Genomic DNA, 25228 nt, shown 5'->3' on the forward strand with positions numbered 1-25228 from the left:
CATCGCATCCCATAATGAGTTTCGCCTTTGTTTTCAGTGACTCCTCCACTAAGGTCTTAACGGCATATGGAGGCATCTCCCTGTCATGTCCCATGTAGACCGAAGATACCCAATATTTGCATTTGGCTATTTCTAAACTTGCAACGACAGTGTCTGTATTGCACATTGAGGGAAGCAGAAACAAATTGAGCTCGTTTTTAGCAATTATACAGGCTCGATTTACATCATTACCAGTATACTGCAATAGTTTGAACCCCGGAGTACTTAATTCACATATTTTGTTTTTGTAAACATATGGTTCTTGAATAAGAACTATATCTATGTCCCCTTTCATCAGGAGAACTTTTAAGGCAGCACATGCAGTAGGACCATCGAGATTTTCAACAACCGTCACATCAGCCGCTTCGATCGAGTCATCAAGAATGTCCTCTTCAGAGATATCGGTGACTCTCGCAATAACCATAGGTTCGACTTTGGTGAGTTCTGAGGCAATAGAAGCCTCCTCACGCATACGGTATCTATCCATGTCTTCAACTTTGGTATCTCCCTCGACTTCGCAAGAGGATCCGCTTACTTCTGATTCAGACAGAGGCTTGTCCATTTCTGAATCCTTTAGCTGATCGTTTTTATACACCTTCATTTGGATATAATGAAAGCCATAACATACACGGCCCTGGGACTTTGCCAGATGTGGCAAAGACTGAGTGTTCAATATAAACACTGCATGCCGTCTTGGTCCATCCACTTCATCCAAACGGCCAACCTTCCAATCAGCTGTTGGAAGATCTGGATTGCATCGTTTCAGTCTATTTAAAATAGATTCAGGGTCAGAAGGGTTTGCAGGTATCCAGGCATGTGCTCTAGGTCTAGCCGGTATGTCTTTCTTCTCGACTAACTCTAGAGCAGCTCCTTCCCAAACTTCACCAATTAGTATCAGAGCAGCTTTAAAACATTCTATAGACCTCTGGTCCTCAAATGCGACTAGCTTAAATCGTCCTTGATACCAACCAGCCTCTTGGTGTCGAGGATCTGGGCCGGGAAACTTTTCCAGTACCTGTGAGTAGACGACAGATAGAGCATTCTCAATTTCCCCCCATTTTTGCTTTGGAACCATACCGTCCAATGCTCCTTTATTAATGATAGCCATCACAAGGCTATCTTTAGCAACTGAGGCAAACGATCTTTGATCCCTTTTGGAGGATGGCAGCTCATCCGGCGATCGTTCCCTTTTTCCAGTCTCAAGAATTCCTTGAGCCCATTTTAAGGAATCGCTTTGTTTAGCCGACAACGTGCTTGGGTCGACTGATCCTAACTTCTTTAGGATAAACAAAGCATTTCTGCGTTCCTTGAATCTCTTTCGTGAGGGATTACCTCCTTTTGATGTCGTTACCTTAGAAAAAGTTCGACTTGTCAGTGTGTCGCCACCTGTCGACCCGTCTACAGGTCGACTAATTGGGCCTAACTCTTGGTCATTGCCCAGATTTATAACTCCAGTCGATACCCGTCCACTGGGCCCTGAAGTTAGCAACCCAGTGGATGACTTGGAATTTCGCTGCATGGTGGCTTAATATCCCACCACCCTTGAAATTCGTAGTAGGTACCTATTACTATGAGTTTATCCGCTATTGAAAAAACACGTCCGTTCCGTTCGACGGTTGAATAGGAGATAAGCTTTGAAACACTCAGAAATGTCACCAGCATTTCTGAGAGGGGATAATCCACCGCTGAAAACTTTTCGGTCGAAGCATGTATCGAACCCACGATATATTATATATTATTATTATTAGTAACTTACCTGGTCACGATATACCAACGCAAGAATATTTAACATTGTTGCAACATCAGGGTGGTCGTGTCCACTCGTTTTTTCGAGATCCTCAAGAGCTTGTTTGCATAATGGTACTGCAACTTCATACCTAAAATACAAAATAACATGCATCGTTTAATATGAAGTCATGAAATCGTAAAAATAATAATCTTTGAATTCTGTGCTTGTTATGGATGATAGCAAACCAATTCCTTATCACAATCTGCATTTCAGTTTCATTCAATTTTCCCAATCAACTGTCATAACGGAACAAGTTTGAAATGAGTTTTATGTTTGTGATATGATCGTAACATAACACCATGCCATAACTTTGTAACTATGATCGTGTGATATGATCGTAACATGACACCATGCCATAACTTTGTAACTACTTCAAAAAAGATGATGCACAATGGTGGTGAAAAAATGGTTCTATTTGGGAAAAAATTCTCGTATATAAATTTCATAAGGAATGAACATAGGTTAGGTTAAAGTGGCAGCCCGATTTATTGTCAGGCTCACTTAGACTATTCAGTCCATTGTGATACCACATTAACTAAAAGTGACTATTACATATTAGAGCTCGACCGAAGCATTGGCTTCGGCATTCGGCCAAAAATCGATAATCGGCCACGAATCGGCCTTCGGCGTCAAGAGGATGATAAACCTTTTTGAATAATTTATTTCATATTAAATTGTCTTAGTTTTTAATTATCAGTCAAACCACCCAGTACAAATAATATGCAAAAAATTTATAAGAAATCCTTTTTTTGCCATTATAATATCAAACAACGGAATTTTGAATACTATAAAAGTCTGTTAGTTCTAAACGAATATTATTATTATCTGTTTTATTCAAAGTAGTTAGAGACGGCTTAAGGCTAACATGAATCAATTTATCGTACTAAGTGGAATTAATGGTAACTGAATAAATCGTACAGAATATATAACATTACTCCCCCTTAAAAAAATCAAAACTAAGAAGAAGATGAATTTAAAAAACAAACATAAATTAAATGAAAAGATATACAATACAATACATTAACGAAATTCATCTGGTGAATAACGAGGAATAACTTCTCTTATTATCATGTTACTTCGTCAAGGACCTGGAGGTTGAATTGTAGTTGATTGCTGTTGTGTTGGTACATCGCAAATATTTGGTTAAATTGTAGTCTTGTGCCGTTCCAATGAACGGTTCACTAAAGGAACGATTGTCACTAGTTCCTCTCTTTCGTTCTCGTCGTTCATTTTGTCATTTAGTTTTATTTTCAATTTACGCTCCATCGTTCCGCGGATCGCAGTTTGATTTTTTGACTTTTGTTTGAACTATTTGCCAATTCATTCATTTTGGCGCGTATGTATATTAAATCTATATTATATTTATATTAAATTGATTGATATGCTGCTATTTAATAGAATCATTAGTTCCATCTCAGGCTCTTCACAAACACAAAAAAAAATTAATTTCTTGCAATGAATAATTTTGCACAGAGTATAGTATTACTAAGTCCAAAGATCGATCCAAAGAGTTTACCTTTCTGAGTTTAGTTACTTCCTTAAATTTTCCATTATATTCATTATATTATTATTTTACTATATTACTCGTACTATAAACTATTTGAAGTAATTTCACTTAATTTTCCATATTTTTTGTATCCACCACGAACTTCGTTGCACAAAGTAAACAAACAATGTCTGTCTTTAGTAGATGACAAATATAAAAAGCCGGAACGAAAAGGAACAATGGAACGATTTGAAGGAACTAGTTCCTTTGTACAAAAGGAACGACGAGTCCGAATCACTACTGTGAACGATTTTGCCCAAGAAAAAAAAAAAACAGAGGCCATTACTTTGCCAGCGGACTTTTGAGTCTTTCCACGCTTCGGAGACGGTTCACCGGTCGCTGTCCACTCAGCCGACTGTCGATTGGACTCAGGAGTGTAGTGATGGAGCCATGTTTCATCCATTGTCACATATCGCCGGAAAAACTCGGGTGTATTACGAGTTAACAGCTGCAAACACCGCTAAGAATCATCAACACATTGTTGTTTTTGGTCAAATGTGAGCTCGCGCGGCACCCATTTTGCACAGAGCTTCCGCATATCCAAATATTGATGAATGATATGACCAACACGTTCCTTTGATATTTTTAAGGCCTCTGCTATCTCCATCAAGTTCATTTTACGGTCATTCAAAATCATTTTGTGGATTTTGAGGTTTTCGTCGGTAACCACCTCTTTCGGGCGTCCACTGCGTTCACCATATTGCATCCCAGCAAAAACTAGGTAACCACATCTCATTACAATTGACATTACCAGGAGTAAAGCTGTCATTACACGTTGCATTACATTGCGGCGAGTTATAATGACCAACTTGTAATGACAAAAATAAATACTTCTCGGTAATTTTCGAATTGTTATTCTCAAATTTTTAGGCAGTTGTAGTTAATATTATTATTCACATAATCGAGCACTTACATACAAAATCAAAAAGAATATGTAATGTAACGGTAATTCTGAAGATTTTTTCGTTAAGAATTTTTTATCACAAATATTTCATAATAATTGTGTTTAATGACATTATCATATTATGTTTTAAATAAATGCTTTCTTATACCTCATTCACATTACACTTCCAAAATATGCTTAAACTAAATTTCAAATGCCATTTGCCTTAAAAAAAAAGAGACTTAAAATCCACTTTTAGTAGATTTCGAACCTTATGTGAATTGGCTATTGGATATATTGTATCGTAATTCACGAATCCAACTACCTTAAACAACCTACATTTAGTGTGAAATTAATTTGAGTGTAATCTTATTTAGATTATTTATTAGAAATTTTGTTTATTTATACAATATTCGTTTATATTCAAGTAGTTCTCCTATTAAAGCACCACTCGCCATATTTTGATCCATTGTAATCGGCGATAGAAATCAATATTTTCGAGATTTGGTTTCCTGAGACAATAAGTGGCTATTTTGCAAGTTTTGGTGTATTTACGAATAAGTCATTACATATTAGGTGATTATATGCTTTAAATGCACTACTTATTTTATGGCCGAAAGTATGCCTGGGAAGAAGTACTTTCCTCCTAGGACAAGCGTATGTAAATGTAATCCGAATCGATGCCAATTAATAAGTGGTTATTAATTTTTAAATAGGCTTACCTACAAGATTACCGGGTAATGAGAGTTTTTGCTGGGATACCAATCAATTATTGTTCATTTCCGTGGGACAGAGTCCGGAAACTCATTATCAAGCCAAGTTTTTGCTTCCACCGTATTTTTCCCCTTCAGAAAACAGTATTTTATCAAAACACGAAATTCCTTTTTTCCATTTTTTTCACAATAACAAAAGTTGCTTCACAAAAGACGCTCTATCTCACAAACTAATTGACTTACAGACGTCAAATTTTGACACGAATCATTTGAAGGTTGGTACTACATAAAAAATATGCATTTAATACTAGCGACGCCATCTATGTGTCAGACCGGGGACTTATCAGCCAACCTGTTATAGTCTGATGATAATCAGAATTTCTTGGCTTTATCTGATTTACGTGACTTCTACATTGTCTCATTTCGGTGTCCAAAACGAGTAAAATTTTTCCAAGTTGTTGCCTGATAGTTCCTGGAATCCATTTCTTTCCCCTTCCGTAATAAGGTGGGTATTAAGTTCATTAGCGGCTAAAAGTTTTCATTTTTATTTATTTCACTTCATTTATAAACCAATGTAGATAACTCTCTTCATTTCATCCTCATTTCTCCCACAGACTCGTGACACTACAACAATAGCCAACTGTGATGGAGGAACGTATGAAAAAGTACGAAATGTACATGAAAGTATTTTGCCATCACTGTTGCCAGAAGAGCCATTTTATATTTTGTGAAACACCAAGCGCAACTAGCGTATTATAAATTATTTAAAGAAAAAGAAAATGAAGTGCCGAAAACATAGTTGTTACATATTATTATTAAAATTGTGAAAGGTATTTTGGTGAACAATTTTCGAAATTCCAAATTAAATAAAGAAAAAACACGTTGGAGCATCAGCCGAATATAGCAGAATTGCAACTTAAGGTGGGCACTACACTCATAGAAAAGTCTGTTGTTAATAGCAAACGCCGCCTGCTATTTTTCAGCAAACAAAATGCTGCAGTTTCAGCAGTTTTTTTTTCGCTAAAACAGCAAACAATCCGTTATTTTGGAACAGCAGACATACTGCAAAAAAAGTCAGTAGTTTGCTGAAATTTTCTGCTGATCCGAATAAAATTATAAATTCTCTCCCGTCAAATGGACATGAATATGTGGCTAACATAAATATTTGTCCCGAATCACAAATCTAACATGTCAATGTCTTCGGTAGTCGATATATGGCTGTTCTACAAAAGCCTAATTTTATTTCACGTTCAAAAACAGCCGCAGAAAAACTCACCTTGATGAAGGTCTTCTAAAAGGGCTCTATATTTTTGTAAAGAGTTGGTATTTTCGTATTCGAAGAAAAATTTAATGTTTTGAGATAAATGTCCGGATGTTTATTTAATAATAAAGCCAATAGTATGCAGTTGATAATGAAAAGCAATTTCAACCAAACATATTCATGTGAATTCTATCGTTGAGGCTGTGATTCGACGCTGGGTTGAAAACATTCTTTCAGATGGTCCGACAGGAAGGTTTTAAAGTTGCAATATCTTGGTGGTTTATTATGATTGCCCAGCTTGGAAACGTTTCCTGCAAACGAGTCACGGCTTGGTTGTTTGTGTTGCACATAACTATTTAAATAAGTGTTGTCCAGATCAACACCAACCAGCTCAAACCATAAAACAAGTGCATTTGCGATAAAAATCAAGAAACTTCGCAAGGCCACTAACCAAACTAAACAGTAGTACGTTAAGAATAGAGGACAATTTTGCATTTTGACATATACCCCGAGGTGGAAATGAGCCTCATTTGTCAAGACGATTTTCCGATTAAAATCCGGATTCTGTGACAGCGAAAATTATTTTTACCTCGTCCATATGTTATTGAATCGCGAATACAAATGGAGCAGCGTAGCTATGTTTCCATTAAAATCACACAAAAAACAAAATCTCTGGCAATTTCCAACTACTTTGCTTTTGGTCTTATGCTATGTTCCTACTGACTCGTTTTCCCCATTCGTTTTTCCAAAACATTTCACCGTTCACACCGAGTTGAAGTGTTTTAGTTTTACGGTTGCCATGGAAACTCGTAATTCCCACTTACTCTTAATTCAAATATACGCACCGTTTGTTCAAATAAATACCACGATCGCAAAGGGAAAACATTATTTAAGTTATTTTCACACCCCTATGTTCTTCAATGCCTTTGTTTATTCGTTTTTTTTTCCTATGAAATTTATTTTAATAATATGACATATATTTTGAAAAAAGTATGTTCAGTCAGAGCATATTCCAAATTAGGGGCGTTTACATTATAAAATTGACTTGTGCTTTAAACGTGAGAGTTTGCATGGGGAGAATGACTCGTTATTAACTCCATTCGACAACCCAATAGTTTTTTATAATTATCACAATTTTTTATTAGAAGTCGATCGATTATGCCAAAAAGCCAGCAAAAAAGCGTAAGACTACATTTGACAGTTACCAGATTGAGAAATAGCAAGTTTTTGCTAGAGTGTTTGATAACAACAATGTTTTAGGAGCTCAAATTTTGAATATACATTACATTCGCGTACTTTTCAGCAATTTTAAGCAAAGAGAGTAAAATGCACTTTTATTTATTAATTCGTAAATTGTTTTTAACCAATTTGAGACAAAAAAGTTAAAATTACTCATTAAAAATATGAAAAAAGTGAGCTATAAAAAAATGAATAAAAAGAACTTCCTGTGTAGATAAAATAAAGAATATCTTTGGGAGAACATTTTTGGAAGTGCTTTTAAAGTTGTGCCTTTGGAACAGTGTTGGGCAAAATTTATTCTAAATAACGAATAAAAAAATAACGAATAAATTTGATTTAGTTTTTATTTTGAATAACAAATAATTTTTTTATTCGTTTATTTGTGCAAACAAATAACTTCAATTTATTTGTTATCTTTTTATTTGTTATTCGAAAGTTTCAAATAAAATTTCAAATAATACACGTATGTGAAAAAAAATTTTCTCATTACCTCCTTCGCTTGAGAACGTTTTAGGCGTTTATAGCTCTGGTACTCTTCACACGCATCCTTACCATGTCGCCTCTTAAGGTGAGATATGAAGTTTGATGTTGAATTTTTCTCTCCTTTTATCTTAACAAAATCAGGCTCACATTTCACGCACACAGCACTGATATTCTTTACTCCGTCTTCTAAAATTCTGAATAATTTTCCATCAAAAATGGAAAAACCAGATTCACTTGAATCACTATTTTTGGATGTTGTACCTTCCGGTTCCATTCCTAGTTATAAAGACAATTATCGTTCCTCAAAAAGAGATTATTTTATCACAAGAATTCAATAAATTCAATTTATTTTTTTCGATTCAAAAAATTATTATTTGTATGACAAATAACAACTAACGAATGACGAATAATTATTTGTGACACAAATAAACAGATAACAGTTGAAATTTGGTTTCAAAAAAATCCAAATGAAAAATAACGAATAAAAAATTATTTGTTATTTGAATAAAAATTTATTGAATAACGCCCAACACTGCTTTGGAACAACTTCCAAATTTTTTTGCTGGCTATTGGTGAAGTCGACGCATCAGGTTTCAGAATTGTCAACGTCGATATGTCACACGCCAACGCAGTCAAAGCATCACTTTTAAACGAATTTAACAAGAGACAATCGGGGAAAATGGAAAATTTGGTTAAAATTGATTATTTTGTGTTGTTTTGGAAAATATTTTCCAAAATTTCTTTTCTTACGGAGATTATATTTGGTAAGTATTGTCATTCCTTTTCTAGTCCTTTTGTTTTTAATAATTTGTATTATTTTTTTTTTTGTGTAAATCAGTAACTAATCAAGCTCGAGGTCATTTCTTTGTTGTTTTTATAGTAATAATTTACTTTATTTTTTCTTTCCGATATTTCGCAATTACTGGAATTGTATCTTCATTGGGATGTACACTACAAAAATAGATAAATATTTAACCATGTAAATATCACAGAACAGATTAATGTAAAAGAATAATTTTAGTTTATAAGTACATGTAAACGATCACTCACATAAAAAGATGTTTACAACACAATTAACTTATTCTACAGTAGTTGCACTACTCTCGTCAAAAGTCTATATTGCACTGCTTTCTTCTACGTGTTTTTGTGTTCGTTTCATGTTCTTTCTCTTCTCTATGAGTTGTCTATAGCTTTTAGCATTTCCTTCGATGTCGGCTTTGTAGTTGATTCTCTTTTCAGAAGGTGTATTTATGATATGTAGCATCTCTTGTGTGACCAATTTGTTCCCCTAAGACCAATTTGTTCCTTCATTAATGCCCCAACTAGTAAACTGTGTAAATTCGTTGTTAATATTCTAAAGAATATTACTCAGAACTCCAAATACAACATAAGGGATTCAGTGCAATTTAGGAATAAGATAAAAGATTTGACGACCAAAGATGACGAGAAAATTGTATCCTTTGACGTAATATCCTTATTCCCTAGCATCCCAGTGGAATCAGCATTGACTATCATTGAACAAAGATGGGATTAAATTAAATAATTCACAAAGATGAATGTGTGTGAAGATAAATTCGAATTTGAAATTTGCAGCAAAAACTTAGCCGAGACACAAACCAGCACCAACAATATTTTTCAAATTCGAATTTAGGATTTCAAATTCGAATTTGGATTTTTAGTATTTGGCTTATTATTAAAAAACTAAGCCGCGTGCGATATAGAGAGTAGGCTCATTGGATTTGAAAACAAAATTTTCAGCAAATTTTTACAACGGAGCCCACTGTGCCAAAACTAAGCCGCGTGCGGTATAGAGACTAGGCTCATTGGAAAGGGTTTGAGCTCAGCTTTCACTTCCACAAAAGTCTTCATTAGAAAAGTATTTGTGAAAAGCGAAAATTTGAAAATGCTTTTTCAACAAATTTTTACAACGGAGCCCACTGTGCCAAAACTAAGCTGCGTGCGGTATAGAGACTAGGCTGATTGGAAAGGGCTTGAGCTCAGCTTTCACTTCCACAAAAGTCTTCATTAGAAAAGTATTTGTGAAAAGCGAAAATTTGAAAATGCTTTTTCAAGAAATTTTTACAACCGAGCCCACTGTGCCAAAACTAAGCCGCGTGCGATATTCATTAGAAAAGTATTTGTGAAAAGCGAAAATTTGAAAATGCTTTTTCAACAAATTTTTACAACGGAGTCCACTGTGCCAAAACTAAGCTGCGTGCGGTATAGAGACTAGGCTCATTGGAAAGGGCTTGAGCTCAACTTTCATAATCACAAAAGTCTTCATTAGAAAAGTATTTGTGAAAAGCGAAAATTTGAAAACAAAATTTTCAACAAATTTTTACAACGGAGCCCACTGTGCCAAAACTAAGCCGCGTGCGGTATAGAGACTAGGCTCATTGGAAAGGGCTTGAGCTCAGCTTTCACTTCCACAAAAGTCTTCATTAGAAAAGTATTTGTGAAAAGCGAAAATTTGAAAATGCTTTTTCAACAAATTTTTACAACGGAGCCCACTGTGCCAAAACTAAGCTGCGTGCGATATAGAGACTAGGCTGATTGGAAAGGGCTTGATCTCAGCTTTCACTTCCACAAAAGTCTTCATTAGAAAAGTATTTGTGAAAAGCGAAAATTTGAAAATGCTTTTTCAAAAAATTTTTACAACGGAGCCCACTGTGCCAAATCTAAGCCGCGTGCGGTATAGAGACTAGGCTCATTGGAAAGGGCTTGAGCTCAGCTTTCATAATCACAAAAGTCTTCATTAGAAAAGTATTTGTGAAAAGCGGAAATTTGAAAATGCTTTTCAACAAATTATTACAACGGGCCCACTGTGCCAAAACTAAGCCGCGTGAGGTATAGAGACTAGGTTCATCGGAAAGGGCTTGAGCTCAGCTTTCAGACCCACAATAGTCTTCACCATATAGATGTCATTAAATTTTAAAGTTTTATTTAAAGTTTATTCTGATTATTAATTTTGTTCGGCTTGAGGTCATAGAAACAATCGATTATTGATTTGTTTTAATATTTATTTCCAATATTTCGGTTAGTGCCACTAACCATCTTCTGGGATTTTGTATCTACATAAATTACAAAAATTAAATTACTTTTAATGTTCACAAATCACAATATTATTTTAGATATAATATATTGAAAATAACTAACGTGAGTTCGTGTGATGCTGTTCGTTCTGCAAGTCACCGTACACTAAGCTTCGTTTGTGTCGATGCTTGTTTATGATGTGTCGATACATTCTCGCGCATTCTTCCGTGTCTTTTTTGAAATTCATTCTCTTGTCAGGAGAGAGATCTATTATATTAAGCATCTCAAGAGTGTATCTACGCCTATGATTATTCTCTTGAGCAAGTATCTCGACGGCTGTGAAGTTGGGCTTGTGTCCTGTTGTTGCACAGTGAGCTGCAAGTGCTGTTTTTTTGCTCTACTGATTTGTCTACAGCTTTAAGGTCTGATTTATGCGACGAAAGTCTTGTCTTAAGTTTGGTCATTGTAGTGCCAACATATGCCATTGGGCATATGTTGGACTTGTCTCCATTACATAAACAATTTCTCAATATTGTCAATATTCTGTTTTGTATACACACAAAAATGTTTTTTTTTCTGATTCAATCACGAAATTAATTGATACATTTAATTATTTAATTGAAATTTCTTAAATCACGAAAATGACATTAAAAAAATTAATTGATGTCAAGAGCAAATTTGAATTAATTTTTTAAATGACTAAATTAAAAATTTAATTGATGTTGATTGCAAAACTCAATTAATTTTTTCATTAAAAATTTAATTGTATTAATTAGTTTTTTACTTAAAACTTTTAAGATTATTAATTAATTTAATGTTTCCATCTTGATTAAAAAGTTAATTGCATCAATTAATTTATTAATTGGAAAATTTTGCAACTTCTATCAACTTTTTCAAAGGAAATTTGTTGATGATATTTTTTCTGCGTAGGACTCACACTTTGGGAACAGCTGATATTTATCAATAAACTTTTATGTTCACTGACAAAACAAAATTTTTATACATCGCAAAATTAATTGCTCCAATCTATTTTTGATTAAATTTTTTTCTATCACGAAAATGATAATATCAATCATCTATAACAACTAAAAAATTAGATGTTCCAATTCAATTTTGCAATTGATTGTTTTTTTAGCTAAATAAATAATGAAATCAAGTAAATTATGATTAAATAGATTTTAAATTAAATTATTAATTAAAACTTTAATTTAAAATATATTGGTGGTATTTTTGCTGCGTGATGAAGATTTTGTTGATTCGCGGTTCCGAATCATTTTGTCCGCAAATTTAATTAACTCAATTAAATCCAATTGATTCCATTAAAAGTGTAATTGACAACGATGGCAAAACACTATTTTTTCACTGAAGCAATTTTATTTTTATTGAAATTGCTTACATAAAGAAGTAGATAGCATCAATCACAAATTACAAAATTACTTAATTAATTCGGAATTTACAATCAATTGTAGTGTTGATTCAATTAATTTTTAAATTATGCCAATAAACTGTTTATTGCATCACTACTCATTTATAATTAATTAAACTACAAATAAATAATAGTGTCGATTAATTTTGTAATTGGTTCAATTAATTTCGTGATAAAAAAGTAAACAAAATTGTTTGTGCAAAAACCTACAAATTAATTAAAAACTCATAGTAGACCACAGAAAAAATACTACCAACGTATTTCCAATTAAACTTTTAATTGATCAATCACGATAGTATTAATCATAGAAGTAATCATAAATAAAAAATATTCTTGGTTAAAAAAGCAATTGTTTTCTTCGGCACTTTCACTTAATTTTTAATTGCTTCAATTAAAAATTTGATTGATTTTGGTAGAAAACTACATTTTTTGTTAGAGACAATCAATTGTATAATTTTCTATTATTTATTTATTTATAATTATTTTACCAGTCGAAGAAATATTTTTTTTGCAATCGTTTAAGAGTTTATATTTTTTATATTTGTTATTATATAATTGGCTTAAATTATTTAATGTACTGCCAATTGAATTAAAAAATTAAAATAACATACATTTCTTAAAAAAGCGCTCATTTTGTATGTAAAAGAAAATGTTGAACCTGCTTCGTAATGTCAAATTACCAAATAAAATAAACAAAATAATATCAAATTTAATTTAATAATTTAACGAAGTATTGTTTAAAATAAGGCATGTTATGCTAAATAAAAAAAATGGATTTATTTATTTTCAATTTGATATTTCTTTTTAAATTTGATTTTCAAATTTTCGCTTTTCACAAATACTTTTCTAGTGAAGACTTTTGTGATTATGAAAGCTGAGCTCAAGCCCTTTCTCTATACCGCACGCGGCTTAGTTTTGGCACAGTGGGCCCTATGTAAAAATTTGTTGAAAATTTTGTTTTCAAATTTTCGCTTTTCACAAATACTTTTCTAATGAAGACTTTTGTGGAAGTGAAAGCTGAGCTCAAGCCCTTTCCAATGAGCCTAGTCTCTATACCGCACGCGGCTCAGTTTTGGCACAGTGGGTCCGTTAGATAAATTTGTTGAAAATATTATTTTCCAATTTGAGCTTTTCACAAATACTTTTCTAATGAAGACTTTTGTGGAAATGAAAGCTGAGCTCAAGCCCTTTCCAATGAGCCTAGTCTCTATATCGCACGCGGCTTAGTTTTGGCACAGTGGGCTCGGTTGTAAAAATTTCTTGAAAAAGCATTTTCAAATTTTCGCTTTTCACAAATACTTTTCTAATGAAGACTTTTGTGATTATGAAAGTTGAGCTCAAGCCCTTTCCAATCAGCCTAGTCTCTATATCGCACGCAGCTTAGTTTTGGCACAGTGGGCTCCGTTGTAAAAATTTGTTGAAAAAGCATTTTCAAATTTTCGCTTTTCACAAATACTTTTCTAATGAAGACTTTTGTCGAAGTGAAAGCTGAGCTCAAGCCCTTTCCAATGAGCCTAGTCTCTATACCGCACGCGGTTCAGTTTTGGCACAGTGGCCCGTTAGATAAATTTGTTGAAAATATTATTTTCCAATTTGAGCTTTTCACAAATACTTTTCTAATGAAGACTTTTGTGATTATGAAAGCTGAGCTCAAGCCCTTTCCAATGAGCCTAGTCTCTATACCGCACGCGGCTTAGTTTTGGCACAGTGGGCTCCGTTGTAAAAATTTTTTGAAAAAGCATTTTCAAATTTTCGCTTTTCACAAATACTTTTCTAATGAAGACTTTTGTGATTATGAAAGCTGAGCTCAAGCCCTTTCCAATGAGCCTAGTCTCTATACCGCACGCGGCTCAGTTTTGGCACAGTGGGCCCGTTAGATAAATTTGTTGAAAATATTATTTTCCAATTTGAGCTTTTCACAAATACTTTTCTAATAAAGACTTTTGTGAAAATGAAAGCTGAGCTCAAGCCCTTTCCAATGAACCTAGTCTCTATATTGCACGCGGCTTAGTTTTGGCACAGTGGGCTCGGTTGTAAAAATTTCTTGAAAAAGCATTTTCAAATTTCCGCTTTTCACAAATACTTTTCTAATGAAGACTTTTGTGATTATGAAAGTTGAGCTCAAGCCCTTTCCAATGAGCCTAGTCTCTATAACGCACGCAGCTTAGTTTTGGCACAGTGGGCTCCGTTGTAAAAATTTGTTGAAAAAGCATTTTAAAATTTTCGCTTTTCACAAATACTTTTCTAATGAAGACTTTTGTCGAAGTGAAAGCTGAGCTCAAGCCCTTTCCAATGAGCCTAGTCTCTATACCGCACGCGGTTCAGTTTTGGCACAGTGGCCCGTTAGATAAATTTGTTGAAAATATTATTTTCCAATTTGAGCTTTTCACAAATACTTTTCTAATGAAGACTTTTGTGATTATGAAAGCTGAGCTCAAGCCCTTTCCAATGAGCCTAGTCTCTATACCGCACGCGGCTTAGTTTTGGCACAGTGGGCTCCGTTGTAAAAATTTTTTGAAAAAGCATTTTCAAATTTTCGCTTTTCACAAATACTTTTCTAATGAAGACTTTTGTGATTATGAAAGCTGAGCTCAAGCCCTTTCCAATGAGCCTAGTCTCTATACCGCACGCGGCTTAGTTTTGGCACAGTGGGCTCCGTTGTAAAAATTTTTTGAAAAAGCATTTTCAAATTTTCGCTTTTCACAAATACTTTTCTAATGAAGACTTTTGTGATTATGAAAGCTGAGCTCAAGCCCTTTCCAATGAGCCTAGTCTCTATATCGCACGCGGCTTAGTTTAGGCACAGTGGGCCCAAAGTAAAAATTTGTTGAAAATTTTGTTTTCAAATTTTCGCTTTTCACAAATACTTTTCTAATGAAGACTTTTGTGGAAGTGAAAGCTGAGCTCAAGCCCTTTCCAATGAGCCTAGTCTCTATACCGCACGCAGCTTAGTTTTGGCACAGTGGGCTCCGTTGTAAAAATTTGTTGAAAAAGCATTTTCAAATTTTCGCTTTTCACAAATACTTTTCTAATGAAGACTTTTGTGGAAATGAAAGCTGAGCTCAAGCCCTTTCCAATGAGCCTAGTCTCTATATCGCACGCGGCTTAGTTTTGGCACAGTGGGCTCGGTTGTAAAAATTTCTTGAAAAAGCATTTTCAAATTTTCGCTTTTCACAAATACTTTTCTAATGAAGACTTTTGTGGAAGTGAAAGCTGAGATCAAGCCCTTTCCAATCAGCCTAGTCTCTATATCGCACGCAGCTTAGTTTTGGCACAGTGGGCTCCGTTGTAAAAATTTGTTGAAAAAGCATTTTCAAATTTTCGCTTTTCACAAATACTTTTCTAATGAAGACTTTTGTGGAAGTGAAAGCTGAGCTCAAGCCCTTTCCAATGAGCCTAGTCTCTATACCGCACGCGGCTTAGTTTTGGCACAGTGGGCTCCGTTGTAAAAATTTGTTGAAAATTTTGTTTTCAAATTTTCGCTTTTCACAAATACTTTTCTAATGAAGACTTTTGTGATTATGAAAGCTGAGCTCAAGCCCTTTCCAATGAGCCTACTCTCTATATCGCACGCGGCTTAGTTTTTTAATAATAAGCCAAATACTAAAAATCCAAATTCGAATTTGAAATCCTAAATTCGAATTTGAAAAATATTGTTGGTGCTGGTTTGTGTCTCGGCTAAGTTTTTGCTGCACATTTCAGATTCGAATTTATCTTCACACACATCAAAGATGACACAGAATACATTTCTTAGAATATTAAAATTCTGCATAATAGAGAATAGATATTTCCAATTCGAGGAAAAGATCTATGAACAGAAGAAAGGTCTGCCAATGGGATCACCAGCATCGCCGATTGTGGCGGATATAGTAATGGAAAAGTTGTCGATGGATTGTGAAAACAAGCTAACAACAAAACCGAAAATATTACTGAAATACGTAGATGACTTACTGGCAGTACCTCACAAAAGTGAGATTATGAATATGCTAAATACCCTCAATAATTTCCATTCGAATATAAAATTTACTGTAGAAGAAGAAGATAACGGACAATTGCCTTATTTGGATACATTGGTTATAAGAAAGAATGGAAAACTTAACCTAGACTGGTATCAAAAGCCTACAGCATCTGGCAGAATTATAAATTTCTATTCAAAACACCCGAAAAGAATAATAATAAATACGGCCAAGAATTTAATACATAGAGTTTTAACTATCAGTGATAAGGAATTCCACGCAAAAAATAAAGAGAGGATAAAACAGATACTAGCCAAAAATAACTTTCCCAAGTATTTAGCGAATAATTTAATAAATTCAAAAAAGAATAATAAAGAATTTGTCGAAAACAAAATCATACAAATCATTGACATAAATTCCTAATGTTTCAGAGAGAATAGAAAATTCAAACATATTTGACAAAGAGAAGTTCACTATTGCACACAAAACAAACAACACGTTAAAAGGATTATTTACAAATCCAAAAACCAAATTGCCAAACATGGAAAAGCATAACCTGGTATACGAAATTAAATGCGATGGCAATGATCAACAATCATGTGAAAAAGTCTACGTGAGAACAACTGGCAACAAACTAAAAACGAGGATCGCAGGACATAAATCGGACTACAAATTAAGAGGAAATAACATAATACAAAAAACTGCACTAGCAAACCACTGTGCAACACAAAAACACATCCCCAACTTTGATAATGTACGCATCTTAGCCAGAGAGTCAAACTAAAACAAGAGATTCACACAAGAGATGCCATATCATAAATACACCTTCTGAAAAGAGAATCAACTACAAAGCCGACATCGAAGGAAATGCTAAAAGCTATAGACAACTCATAGAGAAGAGAAAGAGCATGAAACGAACACAAAAAACACATAGAAGAAAGCAGAGCAATATAGACTTTTGACAAGAGTAGTGCAACTACTGTAGAATAAGTTAATTGTGTTGTAAACATCTTTTTATGTGAGTGATCCCATATGCCATATCATAAATACACCTTCTGAAAAGAGAATCAACTACAAAGCCGACATCGAAGGAAATGCTAAAAGCTATAGACAACTCATAGAGAAGAGAAAGAACATGAAACGAACACAAAAAACACATAGAAGAAAGCAGTGCAATATAGACTTTTGACAAGAGTAGTGCAACTACTGTAGAATAAGTTAATTGTGTTGTAAACATCTTTTTATGTGAGTGATCGTTTACATGTACTTATAAACTAAAATTATTCTTTTACATTAATCTGTTCTGTGATATTTACATGGTTAAATATTTATCTATTTTTGTAGTGTACATCCCAATGAAGATGCAATTCAAGTATGTGCGAAATATCGGAAAGAAACAAATAAAGTAAATTATTACTATAAAAACAACAAAGAAATGACCTCGAGCTTGATTAGTTATTGATTTACACAAGACAATTAAAAAGGTCGAATAAAATAAAGAAAACTAATTATTTGTTTTAATAATTTTTAGATTGTAAAATTACTATTATATATTGATATATGGGAGCAACCGTCGTACAATGGTTCATGTCCGCTTTAGATACAAACGGTAATGGATTCAATCTCAGTTTCGACCAAACACCATAAAGTCTTGAAACGGTGGATTGGTGGACTACTCCCTTTGTAATGCTGGTGACATTTCTGAGTGTTTCAAAGCTCCTCTAAAATTTTCATCGCAATGGGAAATGATGTTCAGGCTCGGCTATAAAAAGGAGATTCCTTGCCTTTGAGGTAAACATGGAATCGGGCAGCACTCAGTGACAAGAGAGAAGTTCAATGCTGCAGTATCATAATGGACTAAATACACCCAGAGAAAGAATATGATCACCTCAAACATGTTTCAACATAGCTAACCTAAACTGAACCCTAATGTATTACAATTGGCAAAGTTTACCTTAACCCTTTCACTACTGATGTCCACTTAGAAGGACATTCGAAAAAGACACCAAATTCTATTTTCCCACTTAGTTTCGATTTATTTCTCGATGTTATTTTAAAGTAGAGGCTTTCATCTAAATAAGCTACAAATATTGTTCATATTGGTGAGGTATAAAGTACATTTTTATAAACTTCTTTAACAAGAAACAATTGAGACAATTTTTGTACTGTATGTTTCTAGTAAATGGACATTTATACAAAAACTATAGCTGATATTTTTACGGGTTCTTTTTTGTATTTTTTCTCACACTTTGAAAGATATTATAGGCCAAATAGCGCTTATTTTTGTAAGGCCATTTGGTCACAATTCAAGAATCAAGTTTTCAGAACAAGCTCATATAGCTCTTGAAGTAATTGAGGTAGGTTTTCAAAATGACAATTTTTGTTCTACATGCTGTTAGTACAAGAAAAATAAAAGTTTTTATCATTAGGTTTATTTCGGTAGTGAAAGGGTTAAATGTGAGTATTAAACCCAGGATAACATTACAACCTTGCTATTTTAGCGAAAAAATGCCAACTAAATACGACCTTAAGAGAATAATGTATGCTTTTAGTATCAATCAATTTGTTTTTTTGCTAAAAGCACCTATTTCATTGGTCAACTTTGATGACATCGTTCAATACAATTCCTATAAATAAAAATAGTAAATGTAAATTTGAGTTGTCTTAACATTGTTATGTTTTATCCGCGTGTATAGGACCAAAGAAGGAAAACAAACGAAAATAAATCCTGGACAACACTCTAACTCAACTTCCAATACTTCGATGGAATTCAATTTATTTCACACATTTAATAAATGTTTAAGTTATAGTATTAAATGATTTACGGGTTTCATTTAAACATATCGTTAAAAAACGACAAATTTATTTGCTGGGAAAACAAACATTTGTAATCGTTATAGCAGTAAAAATGTTAGCTATTTCAACTAACGCAGTTTGCTACTTCAGCAGCAATGTTTGTCAAAAACTTTTAGCAAACACGTTTGCTAATTCGGCAGCGTTTGTTTGCTATTTTAGCTGTAAAAAATGTTTGCTGTTGCAACTAACGAATGTTTGCTGAAATAACTACATGCTACTGCTGTCCTTTTTTCAGCAAACAAAAACTGCTGTTTTAGCAAACATTTTTGCTATTATGAGTAACAAAATTTTTTGGGTGTACTATTAATAGCGTATAATATGTTTCACATTGAGAAGGGGTGTTGATATGCACTGTGCAGCATATTATGCTTTGGTTTTAAATATTTGTTATTGTATATATATCCAAGTATGCTTTTGAGAATATGTATATTGTATAAAATAATTTTTTCATTAATTATTCTGGTGCTTTCATAATAAAAACTATTGTTGGATTTCACTGCGCGAATCTATTCTTCTAATATTGTATAGGCTGGATGTATGGTATCTAAATAATTACCCGAGTCAAATTTATTATTTATTTTGATTTTCTAATTCAAAATTGGATTACAAGCAAACAGCATTTTAAACGCAAATAAAAATTAATTTTTGCATATCAGCAGATTGTTTTCTTTCACGATGATCCTTGTGTCATTTTTATAGTTTTCGAAGCTTTTACTGTCCTTAAATAGATATCCATATTTTCCCCCCATCAAATGTAATATTTTTCTGGATTTTCAGACATAGAAATGCGTCAGAAATAAATATATAAAATAAATAAAAAAAAAAAACCAAACATAGTACTCACCTTTAGTGGCGAGGTGACAGACTTCAAAACGCGAGGGCGGAAGTGAAGGCGGCAATAGGAATATGTGTGAATGATTTATACAGTTTATTTTTTCACCCTTTAAGGTGAGTATTAAGTTCGAGTTTGACCGCTAAAATCGTCATTAGCTTTTCTTTAATAATCCATTTTAAGGAATACAAACTTTGTGAAAATTTGCTTTGGGCTATTCCCTATCAAATACGTATAATTTTATGCCTTTTTTACTGATTTAGTCTTCACTTTAGCGGCAAAATTCGAACTTAGTACTGATCTTTAATTGTTATTGTCGTAATTGTATGTGTAAGTTATGTTAGAACAAAGCATACAACTAACAAGAACCAAATTCTTTTGTTTATAGCTTAATTTACAAAAATAAAATGTACGCTCATGTTCTGGTTTACGCATTCGCAAAACGCGAAATTTTTATCTGTCAATAAATTCTGAACCATTTCATATTTTGCTAAAAAATTTCTTCCATTTAATTTCCTTATCCATAAGAACAATTTGTAAAAATTACGTATTATATATAATTGTAGTTTGGAAACTAGCGATTCAGGAAAATTTTTCGTTTGCGAATTCGTAAACCAGAACAGGGGGGTAGAAATTTTTTTTATAAGAAACGCATATTTTCTTTTATTTGGAACAAAATTAAATAAGATTTTAGGTACGCAATATATTAATTTATTGATTTCAAATTTTTTCCAATATCAATTAATTATTTAATTGAATCGATCAAATAGTTGATTGATTTTTATCGCGAAATTAATTAAAATTTTAATTGAGTCAATTAAAACATTGATTGAGATTTATGTATTAATTGATTCTGTGACAAAAGTCAATTATTTTTCCCCGGAATACCAAGTTTTTTTCATTTTATGCTTGCTTTTAAATCATTCAGACGTCGTTTGAGCAGTTATTTTATTAGCTCCATTTCATGGAATATGTCATTATTAATCGTTTTAAGTTTACTAACTTCTTCAGGTAATGTTTATATTCGCCCCAATGCCTCTTCATTGTTTTCTTTTATTATTGAACATAACACACTAATTTCCGAAACTCACTGATCATTGGATACAGACAAATTACTAACTTTTTTATTGAATATTTGTTTTCTTTGAGCTACTATGTTATCCCAGTGTAACGGTCGAAAAAATGCTATTGTGAATTATATCTTGTATGAGTGAGTACTGAATGGTACAATAGTGTAAACACGGCCTACTCCTCAAAAAGACATCCGAGATCACTATCAGCTGTTCAAAGTTGTTTGTTGTGTTATAATTTATCAAATAGCTTCCAATCCAAATATGTTAGTTTAAACGCCTTCGGACTTGAATTTGGAAAACCCAGTTATGCAAAAAATTTCGTCAATAACAAAGAATTGCTTAATCTTGAAATGAAAGCATTCATTCCGGATCGCTTCGACCAAAAATTCTATATAATTACAAATGTTCTCGGGAGAGAAAATAGTGAATGAAATTAACAGGAAAAATATTTTTAAATGTGTCTCTATATATCGATATACAAATAAGAATGATGAAGGCAAAGAATGTCCAGTGACACATTTAAAATTGGTTGTATTCACAATGAAATGATTCAAAAAATTGATATGTTTGGTACATTAGCAACAGTTGACTTATAACAGGTTGGCTGATAAGTCCCCGGTCTAACTAAGAAAAACACATTTTTTGTCAAAATTCGTTTTTATTATTCAACACAGTTCCCTTCTAGAGCGATACAACGATTATAACGACCTTCCAATTTTTTGATACCATTTTGGTAGTACTCCTTCGGCTTTGCCTCAAAATAGGCCTCAGTTTCGGCGATCACCTCTTCATCGCAGCCAAATTTTTTCCCTGCGAGCATCCTTTTGAGGTCTGAGAACAACAAAAAGTCGCTGGGGGCCAGATCTGGAGAATACGGTGGGTGGGGAAGCAATTCGAAGCCCAATTCATGAATTTTTGCCATCGTTCTCAATGACTTGTGGCATGGAGCGTTGTCTTGGTGGAACAACACTTTTTTCTTCTTCATATGGGGCCGTTTTGCTGCGATTTCGACCTTCAAACGCTCCAATAACGCCATATAATAGTCACTGCTGATGGTTTTTCCCTTCTCAAGATAATCGATAAAAATTATTCCATGCGCTTCCCAAAAAACAGAGGCCATTACTTTGCCAGCGGACTTTTGAGTCTTTCCACGATTCGGAAACGGTTCACCGGTCGCTGTCCACTCAGCCGACTGTCGATTGGACTCAGGAGTGTAGTGATGGACCCATGTTTCATCCATTGTCACATATCGACGGAAAAACTCGGGTGTATTACGAGTTAACAGCTGCAAACACCGCTCAGAATCATCAACACGTTGTTCTTTTTGGTCAAATGTGAGCTCGCGAGTTACGTACCCTCACATCCGTATATGTACTTCCCACCCTATTGTAGCTGGCAAAAATAACGATGCCAGCATAATAATGCAAAAATATTTAAATAGGGCGATGGATCAATGAACGATATTAACATCGTCATCGAATTCATCGCTACACGGTTGAAAGACTGTTTTTCATATGTTTGGCTATAAACATTATATGTTTGGAACACAATATTTTTGAGTGCAAGCATATAATGTTCATAAACTAGCATAACATGTTTGGGACATATATGTTAATATGTTAGAACATATTATGTTTGGAACATAAAATGTTTGTAAATATAATATGCTTGAATGCAAACATATATTAATTTAGAAATAGCCTATAAACATATATGTGTTTAGTAGCTTGGAGCGCTATTTAACAGGGAGCGATATTGAATTAAGTTGGTGGTTGTTGCTTGTTATTACAAAATTAACATTTTATTTTTCCTTGGACAATTGATCAGCTACTTCTTTGATCCTTACAAACTGTGTGGTCCGCTGTTCGAATCCCCGTCCAGCAAAAGGTAAAATTAAAATAAAAAAAATCATACAATTGAATAATTTCTTCTACAATGTTTGTATTACAGAAAAAGGTGCTAAGAACTAAAAAATCTCGTGGAAGTGAGAAAGATGTCGGGGAATATACAATTGGGCAGAAACAAAATTTTGAGCATTCATGTCGAAAACCTATGTTAGCACCTATATTACCTGTTTATTTTCATAATTCATTATAATTGTAAATATATAAGTAAATAAGTAAAATTTTGAGCACAATATTGTTTGGGAGATTTTTTTTTAAGCATATAATATTTTTGGGTGCAAAATGCTTCCAAACATATTATATGGTCACATAATAACATTTTGTTTTTTGGAAGACAACATTATTGAATTTGGATGCAAAAATACAAAATGTTTGGAACTTAGACTACCCAAACATATATTGTTTAGACCAATATGCTTTCAAACATATTATATATTGGTAGAGATCAAACATATAAATGTTTGGGCAATACCCAAAAATATATATGCTTGAAGCAAAATATGTTTGGGAGTATATGTTACAGAAGCGATTTTTTGTGAGCGTGTACTAACAATAATATATTAAAAACTAATTAGAGTTTTTAAGTTAGTCTTAAGATTCAAGTTAATGAATAAAGATTGAAAACTTAAGCTTTCAAAGTCGTTTTATTTTTTTTTTTTCTCCTAAGAGAAATACCCTCAAACATAATTGGCGCAGTCACGGAAATTAAATTCTAAAGAATTTAATTGAAAAGAACCATAAAAAAATATATACTGACTAAACGATTGAAAGCTTGAAAAACAAAACATATACCGGCTAACCGATTGACATAAAAAGAGCACCTACAAATGGTTTTAAATCAAAATATTCAACTGTGAACAATGAAACAAGAAGCCAACAACAACAGAAAAGAATTTAATTGACAAATTGTTTTAAACCAAACCATCACTGTGAAATAACAGACAAAAAAAAGACATTTGATATTGTGAGCCGAAAAGTGCAGAAAAGAAGAATACATACCAACAAAATGTTCAGGCAAGAAGAATTCGATTCAAATCGAAATTTGAGTGAAGAGAATAGGTTAGGTTAGGTTAAAGTGGCAGCCCGATTAAGATTCAGGCTCACTTAGACTATTCAGTCCATTGTGATACCACATTAACTAAAAGTACCTATTACATATGGGCACTTCTAGTTTTAACCTTTGAACATTCTCGACTATTTTCTTCTGTTGAACCAACCAGATTGTTCCAAAAACATTAGCAGTCTGCTCAAGTTAACGTTTTCCAGGTCCGCCAGTAATCTGAAGCTATATGCCCCTAAAATTTGCTTACGCCTTACACAAAATGCAGGACACTCACACAAGAGGTGTTTTATTGATTCCTTTTCCTCCGCATCATGACAGCTCATACAATAGTCATTATACTTCGCATCATTAGTTTTTGCAAAATCGCCTATCAGGCAGCGACCCGTTATAGCAGATATCAGGAGTGAAATCTGGCGTCTCGAGTATCTAGTGTGCGGTTTAAGTTTAAATGGGGCCATATTTGCTTGGTGTCGTTACAACCCTTACAATTCTCCCATCGAACATTTGCCATCATGACAGCCTTCTCACGCAGTAAGAGCTTACAGGTAGCCAGAGGCACACCAACAGATTCTAGTTCCCCTGGAATATGTAAGGTAGTTCCTAGCCTTGCTAGCTCATCTGCTTCGCAGTTCCCCGGTATGTTCCTGTGACCAGGCACCCATATTAAGTGAATATTGTGCTGCTCAGCCATCTCATTGAGAGATTTGCGGCAGTCGATGGCCATTTTCGAGTTGAGGAACACAGAGTCCAAGGATTTTATTGCAGGTTGACTGTCTGAGTATATATTAATGCCAATATTGCTTGGAGCATTACTTCTCAGCCAATTCACCACTTCTCTTATTGCCAATATTTCAGCCTGAAAAACGCTACAGTGATCAGGTAATCTTTTCGCTATTCGAAGTTCCAGATCTTTAGAATATACTCCGAAACCCACTTGGCCATCCAATTTGAAGCCATCAGTGTAGAAATCTATATATCCTTTATTCCCCGGGGTCCGCGTACACCACGCCTCACTGTTGGGAATTAGAGTCTCAAACTTTTTGTCGAAAAGTGGACTTGCCAAAGTGTAATCCACTACGTTAGGCACATCTGGCATTATTTTGAGGACCGAACTGTGACCGTAAATTTTTTC

The 25228-nt window shown here is 33.7% G+C and overlaps 1 protein-coding gene across 2 annotated transcripts in view; it reads right to left on the minus strand.

Moving 5' to 3' along the window:
• Positions 1 to 25228, minus strand: part of Klc (kinesin light chain) — a 325224-nt gene that overhangs the window by 224225 nt on the left and 75771 nt on the right. For both annotated transcript variants that reach the window (XM_075303661.1, XM_075303660.1), the window contains exon 3: positions 1796 to 1916. In XM_075303661.1, the coding sequence (XP_075159776.1) occupies positions 1796 to 1916 (121 nt within the window). The remainder of the gene's footprint in view (positions 1 to 1795; positions 1917 to 25228) is intronic.

The sequence above is a fragment of the Haematobia irritans genome, chromosome 4 (genome assembly GCF_050003625.1).
Source record: "Haematobia irritans isolate KBUSLIRL chromosome 4, ASM5000362v1, whole genome shotgun sequence".
Classification (NCBI taxonomy): Eukaryota; Metazoa; Arthropoda; class Insecta; order Diptera; family Muscidae; genus Haematobia; species Haematobia irritans.